Source organism: Mollisia scopiformis, assembly GCF_001500285.1.
Source record: "Mollisia scopiformis unplaced genomic scaffold LY89scaffold_4, whole genome shotgun sequence".
NCBI lineage: Eukaryota > Fungi > Ascomycota > Leotiomycetes > Helotiales > Mollisiaceae > Mollisia > Mollisia scopiformis.
In genome coordinates, this window is record NW_017263584.1 from 1,751,060 (window position 1) to 1,761,188 (window position 10,129).

Here is a 10,129-nt window from a genome sequence, read left to right on the forward strand (position 1 = left end):
AAACAAATTGCCATTTAATGTTAGTTCTTTCGTGTCACATCGGCAAGTTATCAAGCGACATGGTTTTCTGTAAGAAAGCTGTAAAATGGGATGGGCCTGCAGGTCTCACAGAGGCGCCCAGCTGAAGCCTGGTGCCCTGTCCTGCAAGAATTGACTAATGAGTTTTCCCATATTTGATAGCCGCAGTATCTTGGTCCGCTCCACATTCTCATTTCATAAATTCTTCCCCAAGTCAAAGGTTAGCTCCTATTACCAATTGTGATTCACAGTTTGAGCTAGTTCGTTGTGTGAGTGTGTGCCACAATACCCACATCACCGTTAATATCTCTCCTGTATTGCCGAGTACTGTTAAAGATGAGTAGCCTCTCGGGCAACTCAGTAAACGTAAGGCACCGTGCTCGCTGTAACGCCGCTGACACTTTTTGTAAGGCAATAATTTGGACCGCTGATTTCGTTGCTGTTGCTTTCACAGCAATTCGCCTGTACATCCGAGGAAGCGTAACCAAGAAGTTCCATTGGGATGACGCTGTGCACATACTCGCGATGGTATGTATGATTATTCAATCTGCCATATACTCAGGTGGCCGATCGTTGGAGAAGTCTGTTGAAAGTTACCTTGCCAAGGAAACCCTCGTGGCTCCGAACTTCACGCTTTTCTTGAGATTAAACATTGCATCTACGGTCATTACCTTCACTTGCTATTGGGCTGTGAAGTTATCTATTATGCTTTTCTATCGCATGCTCTTCTGGGTCTATGACACATTTATGAAGGCATGGTGGACTGTTCTTTGCTTCACCTTCGCCACGTACTGGGTTGTAATAGCTACAGCACTTGTGCAATGCGATGGCAATGGTTTGGAGTTGACTAGTATTGGTTAGTATTGCCACGGACTATCTTTCGTCGTAGTGGAGCTGAATCACTAATCTCATTTAGCTGCTTGCTCCTCGGCGCAAAGCTCGATATTGGATAAGAAGATATACAAAATTAGTGTTGTCATGAATGTAGCGTCGGATCTGGCGAGTGAGAATGCCCCTTTCGCACTCCACATACCGGGCTAACATATATTATTCAGTCATGGCTCTACCATTAGTAATGATCTCTAGAATGCACATCCGGACTACTCAGAAACTTGGGGTAGCGCTTATTTTCTGCCTCTCATTTATCGTAGTTGCCTTCGAGATTGTGCGCTTTTTTAAGTCCTTTGGAAGCTCAGGCATAGCTTTACACATCATCTGGACTAGCGTGGAAGCAAGCATTGCTGTCATTATATCTTGTTTGCCTACCTTCAATATACTTTTTCGCAATCGAGATAGAGCAGACAATATCGGCATCACTACTACAGAAGGCGAAATGGCTGTTCCCAAGGATACAAGCAAGATGCAGAGCACACGTGGTTTGATCCGCAGCCATGTTGTCAAAACACAGGATGATAGCTCTCAGGATGTCCCATTAGAGCATTGTGGTTCTTACAGCAATGTATGATAACTTATTCCAAACAGTAATGATGAAGTCAGAACTCGTCAGCATAATCAAGGTATATCAAGTAGGAAAGACTTCATACTTAATAATACCTATTTCCTGTCTATGTTACTAACAACGGTTATTATACATTATGAGGCAGAGGATTTCCGTTCCCGAGGTGATTTAATAGTCAAAAGCCCAAATCTGTAGTTGTCACTATACGACAAAAAATAATATACTGTAGAGGGGGTAAGAACATGAACCAGCAGTACGCGAAAACAACCAAAACAACAACAAGTAGGCACTGCGCGAAGCAGACCACTATTCGCAGTAGCAGAATAGGTTTAAAACATCATAAAAAGCATTCGAAAGCATATCACTGTAAAAACTAAGAGTGGGAGAAGAGTTGTTGTTATTCTAAGAGTGCGCGACCACAATATATGGGAAGCGTCACATGATAAACTAGACCCAGTTGAGTATAGTGCTAGGGAAGACTAGCGTTCCCGGGCTGGCCTCCTCCTCAACCACACGTGCCGGTCAGCGCCAAAAGGACCAAAAAGAGCTAGCCCTGCCACAATACATATCTTTGTTTCATAAACTAACTCCACATCATAATTCCTACCACTTGTTACTAATAGCACTGACATACTGATGTGAATCCTTGTGCGTTCATGGTAGATGATCGAGGACTACAGAGTTAGGCATCTTCACCAATTCGTCTGACCCACTTCTCAGCACACGGCGATCTGCATGCCAACTCCAGACTCTCTTCAGATCTCTACACCTGTGGACTGTGTTAAAGTTCGGTACTGGACTTTTATGTTTCTCCAGCCAATCGTATGTAATAATACCCACATCTGCATCACACATCAACTTTTGTCGCAAATTGTCTGCACAGTGATCTAGATCCATGAGCCAGGTTGAAGTCGAAAAAGTCGTACCATCTTACCAATATGCTTTCTGTAAATTGAATCCTTATCTTCCGACTCTAATTGGGTGGCATTGTAATAAGTTGGCCATGTATTCTGCCATAATGTATGCTTGAGTCAGATATATATTAGTGCTCTGAAGACTTGGGACAGGAAGCCAGGACGACATACGAGACAGTGCAGTTGATGATATACTTCCAACCAAGCCATATAACCTCCGCCACGTGCCGCCGGCAACAGGACTGAATTGTTGGAAGCCCCTATTTTGAGAAGTTCCGAATAAGAGATGCTAATGGCACCATCTATTCGATAAAGTTAACCATATCCTAGCACCGAATCATGATCGTTGTGTACCGTGGATCAGAGCCTTCCAATGTTCATCAATCTCAAGCGAAGGTGCCCCTATGTATGGACTACTGCCAAATATCGTACTGTTGAACCTTACGTCTTCGTAGTCGTCACCCACAGCAACAAGTGCCGGTGCTGAAAACTTTATCAGCGTAAGGAAGAACGACGAAATGGGAGAAAGCTTACAAAACATGGACAGTTTCTCGGCACAGTTGTGCTCGGTCGAATGTGGGAGAAGAATGGTAATGGAAGTTAAAAAGAGCAACACTTGCATTGCCCAGCTCAACATGTGAACGTATTGATAGAGAGGTGGCTTAACAGGAGCCTCGTTTCTGTCTTCGACAATTCTGTACGAATGTAAAGAGTCGAATTCATCTAGTAGAGGTGAAGATAAAGACTGCGCTCGAGATGCATGAGATTCCTCTCTTGGTGAAAGAGACGTATTCGTTAAAGATCTCGGGAAAATGTAGAATTCAGAGGAAATTTCGAGCATAAAGAGGTCATACATCAAAGGCAGAATCACAAGTTTCAATTCTACTGCTTACCAGCACAGGAGAATTGGGGCTGATATCCAGATTTCCAAAGTTTAGACTGCAACAAGGTAGGGGCAGTGATGGTGGAAGCGTGTAAGAAGTGTGTAGGGTATTTGGAAAATGTAAGGTATTGGTCAAATTCACCAGGAAAGTATCATGTCTCCAAACTTTGGACTCTGTTTAGGATGCAGAAGGATGGATTCTGTCAATTAATCTTACGAGTGATCCTCTCGCCTGCCTAGCCGACATGCTGACACTCGCACCAAAAATGGACCCGACAGTTCGGACCCACGCTGACTGGTTCGTGTGAGAGTGGATCGGACCTTGCCCGTACCGCTTATTTGATGAGCCGCGAGCCGGATCGTTACGAGAGATTAATTTCTTCAAGTAGACGCTTATTCCGCACATTTAGCCTAACACGCAATGACTTCCAACATCGCCCTAGTCAAATTTGTACAACCAACAAAATTGATGAAAAAAGAGAATGGTATTGGTAGAGTGTCACTGTCAATTATTGGTAAACGACATTATCCTATCTCAATACTATCACTATACCATCTGCCGTTCCATGACGCACATCACAGCGAAATAGCATGCCTGATCAAGTCATTGAGCTCGGCAGCTGCTACTGCCAGCGCAACTCTTATTTCTTCGAGACTCTGCTTAATACGCTGACGAATACTCCTGAATTTCACGAACTTCCAGACTGCCCATCAAATTGGCCACCAAACTTTCCAAATCTTAAAGGAGATCATTCGCAGACATACTCCGAACACCACATAAATAGGAAAGCCTTCTAACAATGTTTTCAATACGCTTCATAGCCATCCTCGGTGCCGTCTTGGTCGGCCAGAGCATTGCGGCTCCTGTGCCAAACTGGTATGCAAATCTTTATTTCAGAAGCGCTCAAATTCTATGCTAAAGCCGTGAGTAGTGCAGAATCACCTAGCGAGTTCATTTCTGCCGTCACCGGTATCTGTAGCTATATAGAAGACGGCGTGGAGGTAGAAAATGTGAGAGCATAACTGCTCCAAACAGCCTTGGTAGGTCAAGCTCAGGCCATAATCTTCCACAAAACGATGCCTGATCTAATCAGTTCCCCGGAGATCATGTACTATTATGGAGTGATACGAGTGTCAAGATATATGTCGCGTGGCCAAGAGACCTTACCCTCCCTCCTATATGCATGTTTCAGCGCCATTCTCATCGATCTTGATAGCAATCTTGGAATCATGTCATAACTTGGGTTGAGTTCTTTTGAAAGATCGGATAGAATGTTATATCACAATATCATCAATTCTCTTCCTTGCATTGAGATGTGAAAATTAGTGGTAAGGCTCAAAGGCCCTTTCCATGTAGCTACACACAAAACATGTCATCCGAAAACACAGTCAGGCTGCCGTGTTCTTGTTTAAGAAGCTTCCCCAACAAGATGATTTCCATAGATATATATTTGAGATATTATTCAAATAATCGTTACACATCGTGACAATTGTGAACAGAATCGTCTGTTCCCAGCGCCTATAAACAACGACAACAAGAACTAACAGAGGATATACCTACCCAGTCACTACATCCAGCCTCCAACTGGAGGGACATACTCCTCGTCATCCTCATCGTCATCCAAAGTCTCCTTGTAAGGATTCTCCTTTCGTGTGTCTGTCGCCCAGTTGAACATGGGTGATACTTTTCCAGCTGGTTGGCTCGCTTTTCTCAAATTTTCGACTTCTTGAACCCACGTTTTCAGGGTTCTCTCTGTCGCGAACTCCATGACTATTTTTTCAACGGTCGAGTCTTCTCGCCTCCATAGCTGGCATTGGTAAGATCTTAGACATAATTAGATGACACTTCCGTACAATTAAGACGCGTTCAGCCGAGCCTTGTTTGGACAGACTCACGATGTCTGTGACGTTGGTGAGATTGACTCTCCCTCTTAGTTTGAGTGAGTCTCTCATATCTAGCTAGATATTCTTCGTCCGTCGGAACAAGCCGCTACGTGAAGGCACGAGTTCTCTGTAAAACAGGATGAGCTCCTGAAATATAGATAGACCCGGAACCATGCGTTCTGTTAGTTCACAAATGCATACGGGGAAAGTGAGGCCGCAAGTTAAAATCGGTCCATACAGTTTTTGCTTCAGGCTTGTCGTATAAAACCTTCACAACGTCGAACAATAAGAGTTTCTCACGTTGTTTAAAGCCGATGTTTCTTCCATCCTAGACTCGGGCAACTAAGTTTTCTTGGGCTTCTAGGAGCTCCTCGGCCTTGATGGCAGCATCAACCTCCCGTAGAACGCTCTGGAGAGCTGTCATGCCAAGAGATATATCGTTCAGCTGTGTCGCAGAAAGATCACCCTGTCGCTCGATTTCCTGATTGATTTTAGCGAGCCTTGTAAGCGGAGTGGTGACAAGCAAAAGTTCAAAGGCATGGCAAGACAGAACGTACCAGAAGAAATGCAAGAAATTTTGGCAAGCATTGATGAGGGAGAGAAAGCAGCTGCAGTGACGTCGTGAAGACCAATCTCAGACCCTCATTTCGAGACCACTCTTGCTTCACAAGAATAGTCCTAATCGACTCTTTTGCTCTCTTCTCGGCAACGATGAAGCTAGTATAAAACGAAGATATGCGGGACCAAATTTCAAAAGGCTTTCCCCATCTTTGCTCTTCCCAGGGTTTGCGCGCAGTCATTTCCATTTGGAGAAGTAATTGCCTCTGAGCATCCAAAACTATAGGTAAAGACCAGCTAAAAATAATGCGAAGGAAGTGATGCGTCTGAGAAAATCTACTATCCTGGTCGAATTTCTCCTTGAACTGGCCGAGTTGCTCCATTTTGGCAACATATATACGCTCGCTGACGAGAAAATCTTCTATGATAGCGTCCCTAGAAGGATATCCTAGCGCATGTTTTTGCTCAGGAAGGTGGGTTGTGAGGTCGATACGTTCAGCGTCATTTTGAAGATCGAGTAGGTCAAGTACCCAATCAACGACCCTAACAACCTGTATGATAAAATTTGAAAAGTGCTACTAGATTCTGTACATGGAATAGAGCTGACCTTCATGAATCCTGTTGAGTCGTGGCCGAAGAGCTCGCTCACTGAGAAACATTTGTCAGGCGCGAGTCTAAGACCATCCTGATGGACACATGTCGAAATAAACTTGTAGGTGGCCGCTTTTGGTAACTTCAATGGATCGTTATAATCGCTACCCACTTCGGTACAATGTTCAAACCCTTGGAATTTTTCTAAAATCATCAATAAAGGTAGGCCTTGTCTCAAGACCAGAATGAGACGTGTCAAGGGATCCTCTTCCAAGTGGTCATCTGTCACTTTTTCGAAATACTCTGGAATCCCAGGTATTCGAGATAGGCGCAGCTCCAGCTCGAGACATTCTTCACACAGAGATTTCGGACCACGAGCAGTAGTTGGCGTCGTGATCGGTTCAGCTGGAGGACTGGTACATCCATAATGCTGAGCATTTTCGATATCTTCTCGGTACAAGGGCAATGCTATTACTGAGATGTTGGACACATCGCTCAGACTGAGGCCTGAGAAGACGGACCAAGCGTTCGTGCGTGCTATAGAACTCCGAAAAGAAAAGTCCATGCTCTCTCGTTGCGCTTTCCGGTAGACCCTTGAAGTCTCAAGATCATTTTCAAAGTCGAAAGTTGGCCCCGCGATCGATTCGTCTGGCTGCTGTTTCATTGAAGAAGCATTTCCATCATCGATGGCCCGGATGGTGCGCACTTCAAGGGCATCTTCCAAGTTCAGCAATCGCAGGTACAAGGATCGATTGCTCTCTAGAAGAGCTGCAACATTCTCTGACAATTGCTTTTGGTTCTCAGCGGCCCGAGAATCGGAGTCGCTATCGATGTTAGCTGGAATGTTAGAGTGAGAATGTTGCCAAGGGGCGTACATTGAGATATTACTTGCCTTTGGAGAATGGTCAACATCAATGAGATGGAGCCCTTGAACCCCTGCAGCCTCGTGAACAATGAAGTGAAGGTGCTTTCTTTCCTCGCCCATTTTAACCGCGACAGAATAGGCAGGCGTGACGTGCTTGACTCGGCTGATGGCGGCGATGGCAAGGAAGCTTCTAGCTCTGAGAACAGAAGTACTCCATCTGTGAATACTGCTACTAGCTGGTCGACTTGGATGAGAGCGGCACGCCTCACTGGGACAGATGAAATATTTTTGATAAGACCTTCTAATGCCAAGAGGGTAGTGCGGGTATATACTACCTCGGAGTGAACCTGTCTGACGATCTGCGACGTATCTCTTGCAGCTGAGACGTATGGGCCCAGGTAGCCGGCAATTGTTTCGGTAGCTTTAAGGAGACCGAAAATTGAGGTAGTGATAGTTATAGGATCCATGACTGGGAAGATCAGACAAGGACAAAGCTCAGCTGCTCATATCAAGTGGAGTAGTCGTGCATGGCTCCATCGACCGCCGTTGGCAGCCTCATCCTGCTCGAACCGTAAATGTCGACGCGTGCTGCAATGCAACAGAATTAAAATGCTCCAAGACGATACAGGTAAGGTGATGTTTGCGACAAATTTCGAGGGATCTGATTGTGAAAGATCTCCATGATTGCGAAGAGAAAGCCAGCCTGATCTACTCGAGTATCGTGGCTGAGGAAGGTGGGCCGGGCCGCTGAAGCTGCCACGTGGAGGCTGTGCAATCGACCAGCTCTCATTGGCCCACTCGTACGGCATCAATTACCGTACTAATTGGACTCCAAGATATGATTCTGAAATAAGGGATTAGGGCATATAAGATATAGTCCCCCCAAGCCTCTCCTAAGTGAAAACCTCACATAAGATATGCTAGCTTTTCCCTCTTGCCTCCCTCGCTCCTTCCACTCGTCCTATAATAGAGTCTTCTTAAAATATAGCTTTCGTATGAGAGGGGCCGACGATCGTAAAGTTAAGGGATCGTAAAAACAATCGTTTTGTGTAGTATTAGATATATCTTGGGAATCAAACAACCTAATTGGGTATAGCGTATTACTTTTAAAATTAGATATCGTTATATTATGATGTTTTAGAGTCCAATTAATACGGTATTGCTCGCTTGGAGTTCGTTAATCAGGACCGTTGCGCGCGATTGCTTTCGAAGTATGGCTATCCATGTCTGGATGAAATGGACAGGGTAAGGCATTAGGACGGAAATCTGAGAGATTTGGACAGAACGCTTTGAGCTAAGTTAACCTGTTTCGGTCAAATCACTCCTTGTATCTACTCCCAAGTACTAAAGCCAAAGTGAGACTCCTCTTAGTCGCAGCGCGGCAAGTTTTCCTATCAAGTAAGCATTATGTATAGACCCTTTCTACCAACATTCCCCAATCTATTTTCAAGAAATCAACCTCGCTGCTCTAAATCATGCCAATTCATCGAATCCAGGAAATCGAAACACTAGAGCTTCCAGATATAGAGGAGTTAGTGCGAACAACATTGTTCTGCTCAATATCATAGACCGCAGCAGCAGACAAGCCAACTACAGACAAATCAGTATACACTTTCAACAGAGATTGGCCGAGTTGCATCTTCTTTGATGACCCAGGATGAACAAAAAACCAGGGCAAGATAGGACCTACCAGTCTCACCAGCCGCAGTCACATAACTCGCATTAAAAATCCCAACAGTCCCAAAATCCGCAAAAGTCACAAACTCCAAATTCTCCGCAAAATACTCCACAATCCACTCCGCATCCGTCCGACACAGCTCACCAAACGTCTCCGCACTCGTTCACGAGTGGGAAATACTCTTCCCCGTACTCTTGTTAGCGAGCGTCGCCGTCCCAGAAGTCAAACTCGTCGCGTGAACAGTTGCCGTCATAACGTCTCCGGCTTTGATGGGAAATGAGGAGGTGGTCCAGTACGACATGCCGGCGGGGAACCACTCGTACCAGCCCTGGTAGGTGGTGGTTGTGGAACCGGAGGCGCGGGTCCAGATGACGCCTGTTTTCAGGATTGCGGTGTAGCAGTTGTTGCCGTCGATGCCTACCCAGGCTACTCCTTCGCCTGTTTGATGGGTTGTCAGTTTTGGTGTTCTTTTCCGAAGGAGAGCGGAGATACAAACCTGGAGTTGATGGACTAGGAACAGTGAAGGTCCCGGTTACGGATGTCACGCCTGTTGTTTCGATCACCGCGCCTGCCCAGTTGGTATCTATCAAATAATTAGTATACACCATTGGTAGAGATTTGGGAGTCGAGTAGCTCCAGAGGCAGAACTTGGCTAACCGTATACATGGGCAATTGCGTTTCTGCTGACATTTGCAAGTCTTTGGAAAGATTGTGATTTGTTCGTGAATTGCCGCGTAGCTCCGGGAGCAGCAATGACGCTACTTATGAAAAGCAGGACATTGGTAATAGTCAGAGGTCTCATAATGAAGATAACAATAATATCTCCCTCACGTCCAAATCGAAGTTTGGCAGGTAATTATACGACACAGTAGCGGGGTAAAACACTGACAAATTTAACGCGTATCCTACTGAATTCTACCCCTCCAAAGAAAGTCGGAACAAAACATTGATCTAGGGGTCGTGGAGATAGCAGCGTGAATTGGACACATCGAGGAACTTTCAAACGCACGCTGGATTAATAGTGTTCTCATTCAAGATATCGATAGGATAAGATTGCATATACTGGAAAATAAAGTGATCTGTGAACGACCTACCACTTCAGGCTAAAGCTACCAATGTACTTTTAACTCTGCGGAGGACGACCGGTAAAAGTTTTAGATGCTTGTCAAGGGGTAGGTGCGCTAACAGGGAGAAGGAAAACATAGGCTGAAAGTACTGCGAACAACCTTGCCATGAGCTCATGTGGTGGCGCCAATTGACAACCCCCTATGAATATTCA

General features: G+C 45.2%; 4 protein-coding genes across 4 annotated transcripts; 1 reads left to right on the forward strand and 3 right to left on the reverse strand.

Moving 5' to 3' along the window:
• Nucleotides 1–429: 429 nt before the first annotated feature.
• On the forward strand, nucleotides 430–1,309 carry LY89DRAFT_553505 (uncharacterized protein; the record flags this gene model as incomplete). The annotated part of the gene is made up of 3 exons (XM_018208335.1): nucleotides 430–874; nucleotides 935–1,021; nucleotides 1,074–1,309. Coding segments are annotated over 3 exons (768 nt in total), but the record flags the coding sequence as incomplete, so codon positions are not given.
• Nucleotides 1,310–1,660: 351 nt separating this feature from the next.
• On the reverse strand, nucleotides 1,661–2,932 carry LY89DRAFT_768471 (uncharacterized protein; the record flags this gene model as incomplete). Its single annotated transcript, XM_018221788.1, has 4 exons — nucleotides 1,661–2,364; nucleotides 2,412–2,502; nucleotides 2,563–2,693; nucleotides 2,746–2,932. The coding sequence occupies 4 exons, from the start codon at nucleotides 2,930–2,932 to the stop codon at nucleotides 2,132–2,134; spliced, it is 642 nt and encodes a 213-aa protein (XP_018076524.1). The 3' UTR covers nucleotides 1,661–2,131.
• Nucleotides 2,933–5,695: 2,763 nt separating this feature from the next.
• On the reverse strand, nucleotides 5,696–7,855 carry LY89DRAFT_395334 (uncharacterized protein). Its single transcript, XM_018207225.1, has 2 exons — nucleotides 7,200–7,855; nucleotides 5,696–7,131 (listed from the first exon to the last, which is right to left on the reverse strand). Exons 1-2 carry the CDS (start codon nucleotides 7,637–7,639, stop codon nucleotides 6,165–6,167), a joined length of 1,407 nt encoding a protein of 468 aa, XP_018076525.1. The 5' UTR covers nucleotides 7,640–7,855; the 3' UTR covers nucleotides 5,696–6,164.
• Nucleotides 7,856–9,013: 1,158 nt separating this feature from the next.
• Nucleotides 9,014–9,652, reverse strand: LY89DRAFT_729638 (concanavalin A-like lectin/glucanase; the record flags this gene model as incomplete). The annotated part of the gene is made up of 3 exons (XM_018219396.1): nucleotides 9,014–9,288; nucleotides 9,347–9,433; nucleotides 9,508–9,652. 3 exons carry the CDS (start codon nucleotides 9,650–9,652, stop codon nucleotides 9,014–9,016), a joined length of 507 nt encoding a protein of 168 aa, XP_018076526.1.
• Nucleotides 9,653–10,129: the final 477 nt, after the last annotated feature.

Excerpts from the sequence above, each read along its gene's own strand:
- LY89DRAFT_395334 (XM_018207225.1), bottom strand. The coding sequence starts at position 7,639 with ATGGATCCTATAACTATCACTACCTCAATTTTCGGTCTCCTTAAAGCT. Across the intron at positions 7,132-7,199 it reads ATGTTGACCATTCTCCAAAG|CGACTCCGATTCTCGGGCCG; the intron begins GCAAGTAATATC and ends TAACATCGATAG.